General features: G+C 38.6%; 1 protein-coding gene and 1 non-coding gene across 5 annotated transcripts in view; both read right to left on the reverse strand.

The window, feature by feature from the left end:
* Nucleotides 1–722: 722 nt before the first annotated feature.
* Nucleotides 723–794, reverse strand: TRNAK-UUU (transfer RNA lysine (anticodon UUU)). The gene has a single exon. It is a non-coding gene; the product is annotated as a tRNA-Lys (tRNA).
* Nucleotides 795–9962: 9168 nt separating this feature from the next.
* The window catches only part of ZNF800 (zinc finger protein 800), a 50962-nt gene continuing 42608 nt past the window's right edge, over nt 9963–18316 (reverse strand). For all 4 annotated transcript variants that reach the window (XM_061414610.1, XM_061414609.1, XM_061414606.1 and 1 more), the window contains one exon: nt 9963–11019. In XM_061414610.1, the coding sequence (XP_061270594.1) occupies nt 10833–11019 (187 nt within the window). In that variant the 3' untranslated portion in view covers nt 9963–10832. The remainder of the gene's footprint in view (nt 11020–18316) is intronic.

Raw genomic sequence — 18316 nt, forward strand, 5'->3', positions numbered from 1 at the left:
GTTTAAAGTGAATAAAAGACATTTTTCATTGTATGCCAGTGACCAGAAAATTCATGAGATGGGCCCAAGTTTTCATTCAAGGCCAAGGCAAGGACAAGCCCCATGGAACCATTTTAAAGAAGAGTTGACAAGAATAGAAGCCACTTTATGGTTTCATCCCTGGAGTCATGATTGTTCAATCTAATAATTATATAACTCAGAGATAGAGCAAGTCTTAATATATAGTCACTCATGTCATGGTTTAAGGCAAGGTTTCTCAACCCTGGCTACATTGCCTATTGAGCTGGGTAATTTTTTGTTTTAGGGTGGGGAGGGGAATTCTCCTGTGTATTTTAGCAACATTTCTACCTCATCTCTAATCCCTAGCACTCCCACCCAAATTGTGACAGCCAAAAATGTCTCCAGACACAGCCAAATGTCTGCTGAAAGGGCAAAATTGTCCCTAGTTGAGAACCACTGTGGTAAGAGAAGCAAGGAAATTCTTTTTCCTTTTCCCACCCAGTAAATACCTCCCTGCCAAGATCCAAAGCATCTGAAGTCCATCATTCCACATCCATTGCCATTCCAGAGTATTCTTTTTTTTTTAATTTATTGGGCCATAGTTGATTAACAATATTGTGCTAGTTTCGCATGTACAGCAAACTGATTCAGTTATACACATATATATTCATTCTTTTTCAGATTTTTTTTTTCCCCACACTGAACAGTTTGCAGGATCTCAGTTCCCTAACCAGGGATTGAACTTGGGCCATAGCAGTAAAAGTACCAGATCCTAACCACTAGACCACCAGGGAACTCTCATACATATTCTTTTAAATTCAAAGTCCTCTGAGAAGGGATACCCAGCTGTTTTCAGTCATTGATACATTACTGTAATTGAGTCATCAGATTCCTTTCTTTCATAGATTGGCCCATTTTTAACATACTGGTGGTGAAGCTAAGGTGAGAGTAAGGCACAAAGATCTGGGAAAACCAGTTGGTTCCTTCCACGTCCAAAACATCCCTCAATCTTCCCCCGACCCCACCACAAATTCTCTTTTTCAGGAGTTCTACTTCTCTCCTGTATTATGGCAACAAATTTTTACCACGTCCCCCATACCAGTTTCATGTCTCTCAAACTCATCCTCCTCATCGTCCTTGGACTGATCTTTCTAATCATGCCCAGTCTTAACTCATAAGTCTTTAAAGACTTGACATCATCCAGAGGAAAACATCCAAGCTCTTAATGAGGCATGCAGCCTAATTCCGTCCATATGAATGGTTCCTAATCCCATGTCTTCGCCCTTGCTGTTCGCTTTCTCTTCCTTTCCCTTCCCTTTGTTTATCAGGAAAGCTTCCAAACTTTCAGTTGCAACTCAAACACTCACAGCCTTGAAAAATCCTTCTCTGATTCACTCAGCAATAATTAAGATGCTCCTTTTCTGAGGATGCCAGGTAACAGTGAGCGTATCTTTAGTGTAGCACTTACCTCTTTTTAAGTAAGCTTCCCTGGTGGCTCAGATGGTAAAAGAATCCTCCTGCAATGTGGGAGACTTGGGTTCAATCCTTGGATCAGGAAGATCCCTTGGAGAAGGGAATGGCAGTCCACTCCAGTATTCTTGCCTGCAGAATCCCATGGACTGAAGAACCTGGTGGGCTACAGTCCATGGGGTCCCGAAGATTTGGACACCACTAAGTGATGAACACCTTCACACTACCTCTTTGTTTTTAATTATTGTTTTACTAGACTTTTTTCTTCACTAGACCTTGAGTTCATTGAAGATAGAAACCATGGTCTGCTGTTTTCCTGAAGTTCACAACATGGTTTAGAGAGCCCTGTGTGATCAGGCCTCGGAATTCCTCTCCTGTCTTATCTGATTACAGTGTCCTTCTTGCTTTCAACTCCCACACCATACAGACCTTTATTCAATGCTAATTCATCGTGTCCTCTCCAACTTCCAACCTCCCCATACAGCCTTCCCTCCTGTTTCCAATGCCCTTTTTCCCTCTCCCTTGAATGCTGTCCCTGAAAACTCTGCCCACTGTCCATTGCTCAGCTAAATGTTACTGCTTCCAAGAACTTAATCTGAACTTCCAGACCAAGGGAGGTTCCTCTGTTTCACACTTCCAAGACAGTCCATGCTTCTTTCTGTACCATTTTGCACATACTGCCATAGTGTGACTCATACCACCACATTCATGTATAAGAGATGGTACTATTACTTTTAATTTTCTAAGTAAAATTCTATCTGATTCTGAACTTTTCACTCACTAGTGTGAGGGGGAAAAAATCAGTCATGTTTTTGCAAGGCTGTTAGAGTACAAAATTCTGGAGGCCTCTGGAAAGCCTAGGACTTAGACTCTATAGTCTTTAACTCACTGTGACCCATGGCCACTGCTAAGACACTCATCATCTAATTTGTATTTCATTCAAATACAGAAGGCTCTGTTGCTTCATGCTAAACTTTCAGGCTGCATGAGGTCCTAGTGAAAAGTGAAACTCATTCAGTTGTGTCCAACTCTTTGCCATCCCATGGACTGAAGCCCACCAGACTCTTCTGTCCATGGGATTTCCCAGGCAAGAATACTGGAGTGGGCTGCCATTCCCTTCTCCAGGGGATCTTTCCAACCCAGTGATCGAATCCAGGTCTCTTGCCCAAGAGGCAGATTCTTTATCATCTGAGCCACCAGGGAAGCCAGGTTTTATCTATCAACCTAACTATCTATCTACCTATCTATCATCTAACTATATATATAGATAGATAATGCTTGCATTTATCTATCTATCTATCTATATCTACCTACCATCTAACTATATATATATATATAGTACTTCCCTGGGTTCTATCACCAAGTGTCACCCTCCTGCCACTTTCCTCTGAAGCCTCAAGACTTTCCAAGTGCCACTGCCCCCAGGATTGTAACTTTTGCTTGTAGCCATCTGAGCACCAATCTCACTCCTAATATTCACAGGGCCAGGACAAGAGAAAAGTAGAAGTATCCTACATCCAAATATTTTCAAAGTTACAAACCAAGCCAACAAACTATTAAAAGACTTCTGTTGCTCTATGCCCACATATATATGCCCTCATAATTTCCTGGAAGGCTACATTCAAGTTAAGAATCCTTGGATTCCTCAGTGTCCCATACTGGAACATGGTAGCCTAATCATAACTGGTCCTTATACCATACCCCAGCTGCATCCCACACTGTGAGGGGCCCCACATACACTGATGTGGACTCCCATCTGCAGAACCAAGCTGTCACACCCTTCAAATAGCCACCCTTTCACCATCCTTTAGGCCTAAGAGAACTCAAGTGGCATGATAGGATGGACTAGAAGAGGCTCCAGAAGGTGAGGCTGTTTAGATTGAGAATCCTGGGTCCCAGGCACCCAGAATGCAGTCTAAAGAAGAGTGCTCAAGGTTCAGGTGGGCATATTCCCTTAGATCCACAGACTCTTCAAAAGTGACTGAAAGAGGGCCAGAGCAGGGCCATGTAAAGAGTGGGTCCCAAAGCAAGGGTCTCTCTTACCTGGGTCTGATGGTAATCTTAAAATCAAATTGTTAGGTATTGCTGGAACTAACTTCTCAGCACACAAGAAGAGGCTCCAGAAAAGAAACTTATTCGATATGCTCAATCAGTATTAATTCAACTAATACTGACAAATGGAAACCAAGAGAAAGGGCCATCAAGCTGCTGCTAAGTTAATAAACAAAATCAGTGCTTCCTGAAGTTCTATTTTAAGAAATTACCAGTTCTACTAGAAAAAAGTACAGTATTCTGTAATGAAATGTCTGAAAGGCAGATTCTTAAAGCAAATTTTTAATGCAGAACTTCTCAGAAGCTTTAATATAAGAATGTGGTCTGTGAATACAAAATAAGCAAGTAAACTTATATAGGTGTGTGTGTGCCTAGGTGTGTGTGCATTTGTGTGCACACCTGTACACACACGCATAATATATTTCTTGGCACTAGAATTCTGAAAATGCTATGAATCAAATAAAAGAAAATCACCGTATCAGTCAGAGTTCTTGAGTGCCAATGACAGAAACAAAAGAATTAAATGGAAGATTATTAGACGACTCTTTAAGAACCAGGCTTAGAAAGCAAGTAGTCTTGGGCAGTAGAAACCACAGCAAGAAGAGTCCAATCCTTATGTTACTAATACTGAAATAAATTAATTCCTAACCATTTCTACTTCCTTAAAGCACTGGGAAATGTTAACAAATAATAACTAAAAAACAAAACCAGGATGCAAAAGAATATGAGCCCAATTCTATCCAATGGAAGATAGAATGAAAGAGGGATATACAGAAACAATCCTAGAAGAAAATATAACAAAATGTTAGCAGTGTTTTACTGAGTGACAGAGTTATAAGTGATCTTTATTTTATTTAATGTATATGAATTACATTTGTAAGTATAAAAATAAATATTTTTAAAACCAATCTTTCCAAATCTAAAAGAAAACTTGTTCCAATGCCAAAATTTTCAAACTCCTTGTTCACAATTCTCAGATCCTTCCTGATTTCATAAACTTTGATAATGAGTTTTTCTAATTTTTAGATGATCATTTAAGTTTCATATTACCTGAGGATTTTTGAGGCAATAAACATGATTAAAGCTCTTTTTTGCCTTTATGAATAAATAGGATATTATATATAAATCACAGTTCCAGTAAATTATTGACTCTAATGGCATACCAAATCCCTGTTGTCAGTAGCTAGTATAGTCACCACTAGTCAGTGCAATTAGTAGGATCTCATAACAAAGAACTCTAGATAATGCTTGCGTATAACTTGAGGTAACTCAACTTCAAGGGTAATTTCACTTTTTTGAAACAAAATTGCCTCTTTATTGAATTAGCAACATAAATATTAATAAATTTATTCTTTATTTAAAAAAATCAGGGTTAACAATAACAAAACCTCACAATACTATCCTAAATAACACCAGTCAAAACAAAATAAAAACAATTATAATCTATTATTTTTAAAATAGCAACAATTAAGAACTATTACCAAAACCTTTAGGATGCAGTCAAAGCTCTGTTCAGAGGTGTATAACCTTATATGTCCTATTATTAAATAAGAAAGAAATAAAAATCAATGAACTAAGTAATTAATTAAAAAGAAACATTCTGAAAACAACAAAGTAAACTTAAGAATAAAGAAGGCATTTTAAAAGATTAAAGTTATATTAATGATGTAGAAAATAGAAAAAATAATTAAATGTTGGTTCCTTTAGAAGACCATCAAGTCTAATAAAAGAAAGAAAATGCAACTAAAAAGATTAGAAATGAGAAAAGAGCTATAACTATAAACATAGAGAAAAATATTTTCAAGTGTAAGATTATATGTAGAAGACTGGTAAACTGTTAAATTCTATAAAAATGCATGATTTGCTTTAAAGTTGCTATTTTTTAAATTTGATAAGAAATAGTAGTTAACCTGTCTAAACCTAAACCATAGAAGAAAACTTAAAATTTTTAAGAGCGTTATCTTCCACTTACTTACCCTGAAAAAAGTTTGGGGCCTAAACAGTGTGGTAGGTAAATTCCTCCAAATCGTCAAAGAATAGATTCCTATACTCTATACTAATCTAGAGCACGGAACAAGACTTTTCTGAGGCTATTTAAGACACAATTTAAAAATGCAAAGCTCCCCATCCTGAACCTGTGTATACCTGAAATTTTTTTAATTAAAAAAAAAATAATAATAATAATAATAAAATAAAATCATAAAAAAAAAGAACTAGCCAATGAAATCTAAAAAAAAAAAAAAAAGAAAAATGCAAAGCTTTAGTCCAAACATATTCATGAATATAAATGCAATTATTCTAATTAAAATTTAAGGAGCTGAATTCAACAGTATTATACTGAAAGAAGAAAACAAACCCACTGTAATGAAACAGGATACATCTCATACAGAAATAATCCAATATTAAGAAAATCTATTAATGTAATTTATTATAACAATAGGCCACATGATCATCTCTTGTTGCCCAGAATACATTTAATATAATTCAGCAACAACTTCCAACAAAATGCTTAGAGTGCTTGAACCAGGAAACCACTTCTTTAGCCTGATAAAGACCTTTATTTCAATCAAACAGCTAACATTAAAAGCTGGTAAAATATTACTGGTATTCCTAAAAAGTCAGGAATAAGAACAAAATTAACATTAATACCATCATATAACATGTGAGGTATTAATATTATAAAGAGAGAAAATCACTATTTAGTATACTTCAAGTGATTGTCTACTTAGAATCAACTAGAAAAATTAATGAAAGAGTACAGAAATTTTACCAATTACAGAAATCAATAGCCTGACCCAACAAGGAGCAACCAGTTATAAAACATAACAGGAAAATGATCCAAACTAAGACATAAAATATCTAATGATACAATTAACAGGAAACACGCACCACCTACAAAATTGCTGAAAAAATATATAGGAAGCTTTCAATAATCCTGACATGTGACAAGTTCCTGAATGGCAAAATAACTATTACAACAATGGGCATTTTCCCCTAATTAATCTATGAGGTTAAAGCAATTCTAAATAAAATGCCAGTTTCTTTTGGAAACCGAGCAAACTATAACTAAAGTTTATCTGGAAGAATAAAAGCACAAATATAGCTGAAACTATTTTGAATAAGAAGAATAATGCTTACTCCATTAAAAAGTTAATCACACAATAAAGCAAATTACAAAATGACAATAATTAAAACATAGTTCAGGAATATAGAAGGATACCCCTCCCCAAAAAAAACAAGCAGATAAATAATAAATCCAGAACCCACTCAAAGTATATGTAAGAATTTAATTTTTGATAAATGTAGAATTTTCAAAACAGTAGAAGAGGGAGTTTTCAATAAGTGATGATGCAACAACAAAATAAATATTTAGAGCCTTAATCACATCTATATCAAAAAATAAATTCCATTTGGAATAAAGATTTAAATCTAAAAAAACTGAAGAAAAAATAGACAAATATTATATAACATTGAGCTGGAAGAAAACTTTTTCAAACATATCACCAAAAGCAGAAATCTTGAAAGGACAAATAGATTTACCTAAATAAAAAATGTAACATTTCTGTATATCAAAGATACTACAAATTAAATTGGTACACATAAGACAAGGGGCAAAATATCGGCAACATATTGAATAAACAAATGGTTAGTGATTTAAATATATAGAGTTCTTACAAATCAATAAAAAATGAACTCCCAACAGAAAAACTGGCAAATGTGTTCATTTATTCCTTTAACAGATATTTATTGTTCACCTAATGTGTGCCAGGTATTGTGCTTCAGGCTAGAAACACAATGTTGAAGAATCTAGACATCCAGACACAGCCTCTTTCATTCATTCCAGTATGGGAAACATAGACACAATAAGTAAATAAACAAATAATTGTACAAATCGAGATAGGAATTCAAAGAAACAAAGAAGTGAGAAAACAAATGGGAGGAGAGAGGTGAGCACTATTTGCAAACAATGCTCTGGGCAAGCCTTTTTAAAGATTTTTTATTTAAGCAGTTATCTAAGGGTTGTTGTTGGGGAGAGGCTAACCAAGGAGAGCAGGTTGGCAGAGATAACAGCATTTACTAAGCCCCTGGGGCTTCCCTTGTGGCTCAGCTGGTAAAGAAACCACCTGCAATACAGGAGACCTGGGTTTGATCCCTTGGCTGGGAAGATAGTCTGGAGAAGGGAAAGGCTACGCACTCCAGTATTCTGGCCTGGAGAATTCCATGGACTTTATAGTCCATGGGATCACAAAGAGTCAGACACAACAGAGAGACTTTCACTTTCACTAAGCCCCTGCAGGGCAGAAAAGCATGTTGGAGGAACCAGCGTGGCTACATCATGGTGGGCAATGAGAGAGAGGAGCACAGATAGGGTTGGAGAGATAGGTAGAGGTCAGATTGTGCAGGACTCTGTGAGTCATGATTAAGGGTTTAGATTTTATCTTACAATTTACTCAATTCAATTGAGGAGTAAGGTCATTGTCACCACTCTATGAAGAATGTATTTAAGTGGGTCATGGGTCATGAGTGAAAGTAGAGACAACAGGTAGGCTGGCTGTCACAATAATCAAGTGAGAACAAACAGTGATTAGATTTAAGTGATGGCACTGAAAATGAAAAGAAGAAGACACTAAAATACATTTGGGGGACAAAATGGTTGTATTATGCTGGTCTACGTGATGTATGGGAGAGATGAAAAGAATCAAACAGGACACATAGGTTTCTGGCTTGAGAAATTGGTTTTATGGTGACGCTCTTTACTGTAACAGGGGAAACAGGTTTGGGGTGAGAATGAGGAATTAGATTTGGGACATGTTAAGTTTGAAAGATCTGAGTCAATCAAAGGAAGATATTAATTAAGCAAGCAATTAGATATGTGAGTCTAAAACTTAGAGGAAAGATCAAAGTAGGAATCATAAATTTGTAACTTATTAGCATAAAGCCAGTACTTAAGTCCATGGCAATTGATAAGATCCTCCTGGGAAAGAACATAGAAAGAAAAAAGGGACCCAGTGGAGGTTTTAAAAAAACAAAAACCGTCAACATTTCCAAGTTAGGCAGGAGATAGAGCATAACATTAGGAGCAAACAGTGAAGCAGGAAGAAAATCTGGACAGAATAGTCTTGAATATGAAGAGAGAATCTTTAAAGAAGCAGGGAGTGGTCAAGGTGAAGACAGGAAAATATCCTTTTGGATAGGGTAATATGGAAACTCCAGGAGATGGTGAAGGACAGGGAAGCCTGGCTGCTGCAGTCCATAGGGTCACAAAGAGTCAGACATGACTTAACGACTGAACAACAACACGGAGGTGGGTAGTGGCTTTAACTGGGCACTTTCAGGAGTGGGGGTGAGGGTGTCACACTGTGAACGTGAACAGAAGATCAGAAAATGAAGACAATCTATAGGATAATTCCTTAAAGAAGCTTGGTCATGAAGGAGAGCTGAGAAATGGCTAATAGATGGAAAAGATGTGCCTGAGGGAAGGTTTGGTTAAGAATACTGGAGCGTGTTTGCAGGCTCATGAGAATGATTCATTCAAGACAGAAATTGACATCATGGAAGAAAAGGGAATGCCTAAGGAAAAAAGTCCTTGTAAAGGCAAGAAGGGTTGAGATCCAAAGTCCAAGAGGAGGAGGTGGCCTTTGAAACTTCCTCCATAGTCACAAAAAGGAAGTTGGTGGTTACCAAGGCAGCTGGGTTGGGAGTGGAGGGTCTTGTGCTGGGAAGATAGACTTTGTATGTAACATCTATTTTTCAAGGGAAATTTAAAGTAAACAGGGAGGAGGAGATTGGGAAATTCTGAGCAGAGATGAAAAGGTATAAACAGAAGTGGGAAACTGAGGCTATAGTAGGAACAATAGCACCAATCTGAGGTTTGAGATAAAGGATTCAAAGTAAAACTGTGATTTCCTTAAAGAAAATGTCCAGCTGTCGCAGTCAGGCCAATGGAAGGCAGACAGTAAGGTTCATTCAGAGTTGAGATTTTACCAGGAAAGTAAACTGAAAAAAATTGAAGTTCAAGACTGCTGAGAGGACTTTATTTCAAGGATGATAATAGTGATGGGTCACAGGATCTAGGCTAGACAAATAAGTGACAAGGGCTGATAAATAGTGGGAAAAATGAAGTTAATGAATTGTCAGTGAACAAGGGATCCAGGCTGATAGGAAGATGGTGATCAGAGTGGAATGACGGATAAGGTGTTAGCTCAGGTCCTCCTTCAGGTCCTCCTAGAAGCTGGGAAAGATTGAGGGCAGGAGGAGAAGGGTGACAGAGGATGAGATGGTTGGATGGCATCACAGACTCAATGGACATGAGTTTGAGCAAACTCTGGGAGATGGTGAAGGACACAGAAGCCTGACATGCTGCAGTCCCTGGGGTCACAGAGAGTCAGACACGACCTGAATAACAACAACCACTTCTAGAAGCAGACACGGAGGCAGGGTTTAACTTAGAAGACTTTTATTGAGGGGACATCTGTGAAGCAAAGAGGGAAAGAATCAGGAGCAGGGCGCAGTCTTCATACCATAACGCAAGTCTGACACCTAGAAAAGGAGAGGGAGGTTGGGCAAGAAGAGCCTTAGGCTCATGTGGCACGGTTCTAAGAAAGTTTCAGTCAGGTTGCTGAGGAGTACGCAGACCGAAGTTGCTCGTTGGAGGAGTCTGGTATCTCACCCCGACTCCGCTCAGTCACAGACTAAGCAGCCCAGGAGACGCACTAACCTCGGTGCAAACCCAGTAGAGGATGCCCTGGGATGGCAAATTAGAACCCGGGAGCAAGGGCTGATTCGGAGAGGAACAAATGGTCATTGGGTATGAAGTTACAAGGAGGGAACTGGAGGTTGGAATTCAAGTTTAACCACAGTATGGGTCACAAGACTCTGGACAGCGCGGGTCACCAGCCTGTGATGATGGGATTTGAGGTGAAGAAGATTAAAATGGGAACTAGGCTTTGAAGAACTAATGATGAAGGGAAATGACTAGGAACTCGACAAATTAGGAGGGAAGAGGATGGTACTCTCCGGTGGCAAGATTCTCAAAGAAGCCGGGATTATGGCAGACGGGATGAGGAAGTCCTCGCACCCGCCAGCCCTAAGGCACACGGTCCTCCTGAGGGGCTGCGTGGGACAGAGGTCGGTAAAGCGCGGGGTGACGGCAGGGCGCCGGCAGCTGAGGCCCCCGGGGAGATCGCCGACGCCCGAGTGGACTTGAGAGCTCCGGCGGGTGCGGCGGGAGGAGAGGCGCGACGGGCGAGGCCTGAGGTACTGGGCTGCGCGGGGCGCGGCGGCGTCCGGGCGCGGCCGGGCGGCGGCGCTCACGGGGCCGCCGGCTTCCCGAGGCCGCGGGCGGCGTGCTGGCGCTCCCGGGCGGCGCCGCCGCGGAGCTTGGCGCGGCAGCTGGCGGCGGCCTGGCGCGTGGTGACGGCGCCCGCGGGCGGGCAGCGGCTCCCCGGGGCGGCCGGGCGCAGGGCGGCGGCGCTGCGGGGCGATGGCTTCCCGAGGCTTCGGCCCGCACGGGCGGCAGCGATCCCCAGGGAGAGAGACAAAGACACGCCGGTTAGAAACAGGCCGAACGCGCCGGCGCCTCCCCGTAATACAAGGAGCCGCCAACCCCAACTCAGCGCGATGCCATTTCCGCCCAACAGGTTGTTTGTCGTAGACACAAGAGATAAACCTGTGTTCATCAGGGGAAGACAGCATCCAACTGAAGTGTCATTAAACATGTTCTTAGCCATTTAGGAAAAGGTATCAAAACCCTTAAATTCTTTTGACCCAGAAAAATGAAAACATGCAAAATTTTCATACGGGGTATTCACTGCAATATCTACAACAGCAAAAAACAGGCAAAATGAAACAGCAATTTAAAGAAAAACTGGGACTATCCTATAACCAACAGTAAGATTAAAGTCTAAAGAGTTGATTCAGTTCAGTTCAGTCGCTAAGTTGTGTCTGACTCTTTATGACCCCATGAATTGCAGCCCGCCAGGCCTCCCTGTCCATCACCAACTCCCGGAGTTCACTCAAACTCACACCTATCGAGTCGGTGATGCCATCCAGCCATCTCTAAGAGTTGATACTAACCTGTTATTAAAAGAATACCAGGATATACTATCTATTCATATGGAAAGGTATACTAGATAGAATTAAAAAAATAGCTTAATCCTCATTTGTGGTGTGTGGGAATGGGTGTATACATATGTGTGTACATGTGGATACACACACGACACACCATGCATGTATAAAATAATGGAAACACTCCAAACTGTTAAGTGGTTATCTTCAGGTGATGAGGCTGCAGGTAATCTTTACATATTTCCCAAATTATATCTTTATAATAAAAAATTCAAGTAACCTAATAAATGGCACTTAGTCTATTCTTATGTACCCATTCTTTCTACCAATTCAAAATTATGTTTTACATTGTGTAGCAAAGTGATGGACATCAAAAATTTTAAGAATGAATGAATGATTTCCACAGAAGTAATTTATCCTCCTCAAAAGTTCTGAGTAAATCACAATATTTCAGAGCAGTTTATGCCTTAAACATTATGCAGTGAATCAAAACCACTGTCTTCTGTGAAGTTAGACCTTTATTAAGTATTCCTACTTCAGGTGAAAAAAAAGACTTTCTGAGCTTCTAATGAACCTAATTTGATTTGTAATCTCCACAGACTTGGGAACACAAGGTTTGCTGGAAAAAAAAAAAAGTTACCACACTTTTGGAACAAATGTTTTAGATAATACCAATTTTTAAACAATGTATTCAATAACTTGCTCTTCAACTTGAAGGAACTTAGTGGGAGCAAAACTAAAGTATTACAATAAACTAGTCAAAACCTTATATCTTGGTTTTCCAGTCATAACAAATTTAAGTTTTTAGCTCTTATTAACTAACATCAAGGGAATCTTTTGGGTGATAATAAAATTTTATACCACCATAACAAATGGAAGGAATTATAAGGCTTTGTTATTGAACTGATAGAAGATCCATTAATACATAAATTCCAATGATATTTTAGGCCAAAGGGACCTCAGATTTTTGAGATTTTCCTTAACTTTTCCATAATTTTGGATTTTCATAAATCCAAGCTGTTTATTGGAATGTTGCTTAACCAGAGGATGATCTAATCAACCACACCACCCTGCAAGTTTTTCCTTCCCTCTGTAGGTAGGTATGGGATAAAACAATCATGTCTAGAGACACTCATTTTTGTAGAATTTTAAAAAATTATCAGAAATAAAACATACAGAAAGAACAAATACTAAGTGGCCAAAAATTTGTGTTAACCAACTGCTGAACAAAAAGTGTGTATGAACTTTTTATAAAGCAGTGTCTCTCCAAAATCCTTATTTTACACCAAATGATTTAGCATAGCAGGATTAAATGCAGGTAAGACAGAAGAACATTTATTTTTGATGCTATCATCCAACTTTCATCTGGTGTGTTGTACAGCAATTTCAATTCAAAATTTTTGAGTGTCTGTTATGTCTCAAGCACTGTGCTCAGACAAAAAAAAAAAAAAAAAGATAATTTGAGATTCCTTCCTTTGAAAAGCTCTATCTAGAAAATTACCTTCAGATTATTCAGATAACTCCAACCCTAAGGCTAACCTGAATCCCTAAATCACCCTTCAGTCCTGCCAAAGCTTTTCATCTCATTATTCTTCAGATGAGCTTTCTAATTTCCTGTCATTCCTTTGCTCAGATTCATCCAGAGCATCCCATTGTTTCCACACTAGCCAAGTTATTAGTTCTTAATCTTTCAGGGGAGTCAAAGACTAGTGAGATTCTGATTAGACATGGACTTTGTCTTCCAGAAGCATGCACAGAAATGCATACATACACCATATACTTCACTGCACTAGAAACTGATTTCCTGAACATAAGCAATATAGAAAAAGCAATATTTACAAAGAAAGGAATCCCTCCTTCATCCTTTCTTGCAGGAAAAATAGTGACTTCCTGAAAGAAATTTTTAAATTTTAACAGCTCAATAGTAAATCTCAGTAAAAACCTGGCTTGATTTGAAATTCTAATATGGTCTTTGATATAGTAACACATAGATAACCTTTGATAATCAATTGTAACTTTATTCTCCATGGCCATAAGTGTTGAATTCCTTGACTCACAAAGGTACACAGAACCAAAGCCGAATTCCATAGAATGCTTTGTCAGATTAAGGCAGCCTGTGTACTAGAACACTAAATTCCTCCCAGAGTTTCAAGCCAAAGTCAAGTCCCATTATTTCCTCTGCCTTCAATTTCAATTAAGACCTCTGGAAAGGCAGCAAATTTCTGTCTAGTAGAGAAAAACATCATATTCTGTTCCCATCTCTTGGCAATACCTCTTGGAAAGGTGGTAACAGCTGCTGACATGGAAAGTAATGAGGCATGGCTATCCCTTCCAATGACACGTGGCTATCCCCTCCTCATCAGAGAAGGAAAACCATGATGCATGCCTGATGTCACAGGTGCACATCTGACCTCTGAGTGCTATCAAACTTTTTCTGCCATTTGAGTAATTATCAGACAGTAGGGGAGAGAGATTATTTTGAAGATGTTGACAGCCTTTCCAATTTCCAGAGTCCTAAAATGAAATTTGTGATGACATGAGAGAGCACATGAAAATGTGAAGCCTGATGTACCAAGAGACTTCGGTAGTTTTATCCAGTTACATGATGAATGGAAATGGCGTGGGGCTCATTTTTTTCCAACTCTGGAGTAAATGATATCATTTGACAAGCAGTGCCCCAATTCACCATGAGGTCACTAGGCATCAGACACGACTGAGCGACTTCACTTTCACGCATTGGAGAAGGAAATGGCAACCCACTCCAGCGTTCTTGCCTGGAGAGTCCCAGGGATGGGGAAGCCTGGTGGGCTGCCATTATGGGGTTGCACAGAGTCAGACACGACTGAAGGAACTTGGCGGCAGCAGCAGCCTCAATTCTCTTTCATGGACCATATTTAACAAACTTCACATCAAACCACTTGACTCTCCACTTCCCTAACATACAATGTTCTCTCCCTCCTCTCATGTATTCAAATGCTCGAGACCCTCAGCCATTGTAATAAGCTTTCCCTGATTAACTGCAGTCTGAAATGACCTCTCCATTTTTTTTAATGAATTCCTGCAATTTTTTCTATTTATGACTGTCCTAAAATGTGTATTATCATGAGACCACCAGTTTCAAAAATGCATTATAATCTGTATTTTTACAAACATTAGAAAGAGCTGTGGCAATTTCTCCAATTTCCCTAAACCTATTTTGCCATTTTTAAAAGAATAACTTATCCCCAGAATGATGGAGAGGAAAAAGCTGACAACAATTGTTGCTGGAGTGACAGATCAACTGACCTCAATTATTCCTTTCTGTACTCATTTTCACACACAAAATTTGATTTTTCAAGTCTGTATTTGCCAGATCCGTAACGTCAATGTTGACTGTTGAGTTTACCGCCATTGTTCCCCTACCCCTAGATTGTCCAACCATGCCTCCCAACTCCCGTGGTCATCCTACTATTCTAAGAATTCAGACCACTTTCAAAATAACTTTATGAAAAAGAATTTAAGCAGATCTGAAATGAAGATAAACTGATTAGATGGAAAGGCCTACAACTGACATCACCTATTCAAACAAGATACAAAATTATGCTGAGCAGTAACTTGAAGACTATCTCTTTCAATAGATTCACATTATAAACAGAAGAACTGTGGGGAATGGGGTATTTTGGAATAAGAAACTTAAATTTTAAAAGTATCAGTATGTCAACAACAAAACGATAGCAGAATCATACAGAGCCAAAAGGGATTGGCCTAATTCATTAGCTCATGGATTCAACACTAATGATAAATGCAATTAAGGAGTTAAAAGAAAAAGAAATTAAACAATGAAAGTAACTTAAAATGTGAAAGATGAGATTAATTAGTAACCCAAAGAAATGGCCCAAAAGATGGTCTTTGACATTAAAAGTATACCAAGGTAACCTGAACTTAACAACAGTTACACTTATTATCGTTTATTGTATGCCAGGCATTGGGCTGTTTGACATAATTAGTGCAATTTTATTAAACTCTGATGCAGAAAAACTTTGCTAAAGGAGAAAGAAATCAAGAAAGCAAAAGCTGGCCATCTGTCTGCATTGTGGTCTACTAGAAATTTGCTCTGAGAATTGATGAATATCTAGTCTGAGTGGCAAGTATATTCCTATGGGAAAACTGAACATATCCTACTACCAGAGCTTACAGATAAGGGTCACTAAGAGCTGATTCAATGTTCTTCATCAAGAAATCTTAAGATTAGTTTTCCATGTACATTTGTCTATTGGGGGAAATTACACTGAACCATAAACAGAAGTCAGTGTCCCTGATATATCTCATGACAAACTTAAAAACTAGTATTTTGGGCTTCCCAGGAGACAAAGGTTCATGTAGTCAAAGCTATGGTTTTTCCAGTAGTCATGTAAGGATGTGAGAGTTGGACCATAAAGAAGGCTGAGCTCCAAAGAATTGAGGCTTTCCAACTGTGGTGCTGGAGAACTCCTGAGAGTCCCTTGGACAGCAAGAAGATCAAAGCAGTCAATGCTAAAGGAAATAAATCCTGAATATTCACTGGAAGGACTGGTGCTGAAGCTCCAATACTTTGGCCACCTGATGCGAAGAGCTAACTCATTGGAAAAGACACTGATACTGGGAAAGAGGGTAAGAGGAGAAGGGGGCAACAGAGGATGAGATAGTTGGATGGCACCAATGAACAGGAGTTTGAGCAAACCCTGAAAGATAGTGAAGGACAAGGAAGCCTGGCCTGCTGCAACCCATGGAGTTGCAAAGAGTCAGACACGACTGAGAAACTGAACAACAAAGGTGGCTCAGTGGTAAAGAACCCACCGGCCAACAAGGAGATAAAGTTTGATCCCTGGGGCAGGAAGATCTCCTGGGGAAGGAAATGGCAACCCACTCCAGTAGTCTTGCGTGGGAAATGCCACGGACAGAGGAGCCTGGCAGGCTATAGTATAGGCAGTCACTAAGATATGACTTAGCAACTAAACAACAACATCATTGTGGTATTTATACTTAAATATTTATCTATAAGACTGGCTAGAATGACACAGTCCTTAAGCACCTAGTCATCTTGCTAGTTGAATCAATAATGGCCCTAGATGAACCAATAGGACCAGCTTTAGAAAGCAGTGACCATGTCAAAGGTAAGTGTGAGGTCTAACAGGGAAGCTAGCCTGCCCTCTGTCTTGCTGTTCACCATCTTCAAATTACGATGCCATGTGATTTCAAACACATGCATACAAGAACAATTTAATTCGAAATGGGAATAACGGAAAAAGGAGGAACAAAATATAGCATTGTTTCTCCATGTTCCAGTGAACCTTGTGAATTTAGAGTTTAGTTTCTACAGCAGAGAAGGCTGAAGATTTATTTTTGTTTTTCTGGCACCAATAAGTAACTGTTTCATCTATTAAAAGAACTAGTCACCTAAGCAAAAAGTAAATGTTCAAGAACTTGGACATACAAACTTTTACTGAAGAATAAATACCAAAACATTTCTCATGTCCACAAATATATGCAATAGGCAGTTACTTATGGGCTTTGTTCTGTTTGGGGTGTTTTGTCAGTTTTTGTTTTCTGATAACATCTCCAGAGGCGAAAGATCTAATAATAAATACAGCCAGGTCCTAACATGACTTATCACAATTTTTGACAAGATGTTCACAGCATCACATCAAGAATTCCAAAGTCAGAATGCAGTTAGGACCCTGTGTCCATGGTCAAGGATAACACACACAGAAGTTGAACCAATGCTGTGAACCTCATGGATACAATTTTATTTGTACTACTACTGAATTTTAACTACTGTGGTATCATTATGAAAATACACTTTTAGTCTGATTAACTTTTTTCCAGTCAATAATGGAGTTATAATTAATACTATTTTCAAACAGCATTAGTGAATGATATGTGGAGAAGTACTGCCATCTTTAGGGAGAACGCAGGATTACTAGTAATCGAATATAAACACTTGGCCTCTGAACCCTATCATGGACACTTGGTATGGTACACTTTTTTTTTCAATGGATTTGTCTTCTGTGATACAGTTTGGTCCAAAAGATCTAAAATCAAGCAGTTTTAACAGGCCCCATTAATGTATGAAAAATAAAGCAATAATTGCACTGACAGATAAGCTAGCCAAAATAAAACCGTGAATGATCAAAATTAAGGATATATTTTTATACAGATGACATATAAACTGTTTTAAGAAACAAATGAAAAACTATATTTCTGTGATTAGCATATGAAGTTAGAGATTTTTAAATTTAGAAAATGAATATTTGTGGTTTAATATTTATAGCACCACTGCTTATCACTGGCACTGAGATATAAAACTGTTTGGAACATACCATACAGGTTTTTACACAAGTTTAAAAGTAAACGATTTCCCTGAAAATTTCACCTACCATTTCTTTCTCATATAGAAAAGAAAATATCCCAATAAGCTCTTTTTGGTAACTAGCAGTAATAATTATTATGCACATTTCACTAATTTTTTAACTTTAATATTTATCATAAAATAAATCAATGACCATGATCTCTCTGAAAGAAATGTGAAACACCACATTATGTTGCACATGAGGTACTCAATCTGATATGCTAAAAGTAAAGAATAATACTTTGTTCACAGTAACTAAAGTTAGTTGTCTGATAGGCTATATAAGAAAGTTCATGGACCAAGGCATAAAAATATATGGGTTCTACAATTTTCAGACTTAATGCTAAAAAGTGGGGGAAA

This window comes from Bos javanicus, chromosome 4 (genome assembly GCF_032452875.1).
Source record: "Bos javanicus breed banteng chromosome 4, ARS-OSU_banteng_1.0, whole genome shotgun sequence".
NCBI lineage: Eukaryota > Metazoa > Chordata > Mammalia > Artiodactyla > Bovidae > Bos > Bos javanicus.